This window comes from Penaeus monodon, chromosome 15 (assembly GCF_015228065.2).
Source record: "Penaeus monodon isolate SGIC_2016 chromosome 15, NSTDA_Pmon_1, whole genome shotgun sequence".
In the NCBI taxonomy this organism is placed as follows: domain Eukaryota; kingdom Metazoa; phylum Arthropoda; class Malacostraca; order Decapoda; family Penaeidae; genus Penaeus; species Penaeus monodon.
Window position 1 is genome coordinate 24,346,817 of NC_051400.1, and position 1,692 is coordinate 24,348,508.

Consider the following 1,692-nt stretch of genomic DNA (forward strand, 5'->3'; position numbering starts at 1 on the left):
TTGTTTATAGTTTATAGATAGGTGAATAAATGACAGAAAGACAGGCAGGTTGACAGTAAACAGCTACCAGTGTGTGCCTGACTTTGGGTCTACGACTGCCATTGTTTCTTCTGTGCAAATCACCGCACTAAGCACTGTTTTTTATTTATTTCTTTTTTGCTGTAGTTTTGCGACTCTAGAAGCCACATGCAATAAATATGTTAACATTCACTTAATTATGAGAGCTAGATATATTCTCAAAAAAGGCTTGAACGCAGCTTCGAAGGTAATAGATGTATGGTTGTATGTCATTCTACGATTATTATGCCATTAATAGTTTTTGCATTCGAAAGTTGCTGGCATTGTCTAGTTTAAGAGTATGAGAAATTTTGCTCCTGTATTTGCTCAGTTTCGCAATGTGCCGCACAGGCGGAAAAGCTGACATAAGTGCATAAAAAAACGTGGATCACAAAGGGGTAATTTCACCGTAGACGCGCAGCCAGTCCTTGGAATTTCGCCGCGATGCGAGACTCTAGGCAAAGCGACCCATGACGTGAATGTGGAAAGGTACTTCGAGTAGCCTGCAGTAGGCGGATTGCGTCTACCGCACGTGAGAGCATCCCCTTCGAGACTGATTAAGAGTCTGACTGACTTTCTCTTGCGATCAGAAAAAGACGGAGGATCCCACGCACCCCGCCGCTCCCCGCCACCCGACGCTCCCCTCCAACTCAAAACAATATCGTGAAACTACTTTCTAGCGTCACCGTCTCCTCGGCGGCGCAACTCGACGCCGTTTTGTTCAAGCAGCCTCGGACCCTCCCGTGGTGGAACGCGGGGAAAGTGCGGGGGCGAGTTGTTTGGCTATTCGTCATGACAAAACTGTTCATTATGCTCACTGTGCTTTCAAATGCCGTCTCTCACCTAGAATTAGATTCACCGGCATCTTGTCTTGTTGGTCCCGGGCGCACAGACTGCGTGACTGTCATTGTCCCACTGCGTACTTTTTGTTTATTAAGCTCCTTCCATGTTTATTATTTTTTACTATTGATTAAGAATATAAGCAAAGTAGAAACACAAGCAAAGGCGACGATGCCACAAATGTGTCGCAACGAAAGTTAATATCTGTGAAACCAGACGCCATGAAGTCGCCCAATCTCCAGCCTTTGGCGTCTGCGCGTGAGTCTCCATCAGCGACCGATATTCTTAAGTTCTACCTGTGCGTGCATGACCCCCTTCATGTATCTATAACGTTGGCTATTTTGCTTTTCCACGGCCATTATTCTTTCCCCCCGGTCGTTACCCGGACTTTCCCCGATTGTTCTCGTTGCTCCGACCCTCAGCCTGCACCCCTTCCTCCCTGTCTCTCTGCCCGTCTATCTCATCGGCCGCCCTTCTCCCTCTCCTCAGGCCCCGTTGACCCCAATAAGCTCGAGGCGGACGACGGAGACCTCCAGGAGGAGCACCGGAAGGACTCTGCCCAAGAGAAGAAACCCAAAGGATCCCGGATGGGAGGAGACGCGTCGCCCTTCGCCATGGACAACCGCGACCCGAACAACCTCAATCCGCACATCCAGGTACGGCTGCTGGTCGTGGCTCGGGTCATTCGGTGTAACAGCCAGCCTATACCCCGCCCAGAATATACCGGGGTTATTTTAGGTTTGGCTGTTGTATACCCGGAGTTTAAGTTAGCCTAGGCCAGGCATAAAATGGGCC

The 1,692-nt window shown here is 49.2% G+C and overlaps 1 protein-coding gene across 4 annotated transcripts in view; it reads left to right on the forward strand.

The window, feature by feature from the left end:
• The window catches only part of LOC119581830 (caveolin-1-like), a 30,182-nt gene that overhangs the window by 19,090 nt on the left and 9,400 nt on the right, over positions 1-1,692 (forward strand). For all 4 annotated transcript variants that reach the window (XM_037929967.1, XM_037929969.1, XM_037929966.1 and 1 more), the window contains exon 2: positions 1,387-1,553. In XM_037929967.1, coding sequence (XP_037785895.1) covers positions 1,387-1,553 — 167 coding nt within the window. The remainder of the gene's footprint in view (positions 1-1,386; positions 1,554-1,692) is intronic.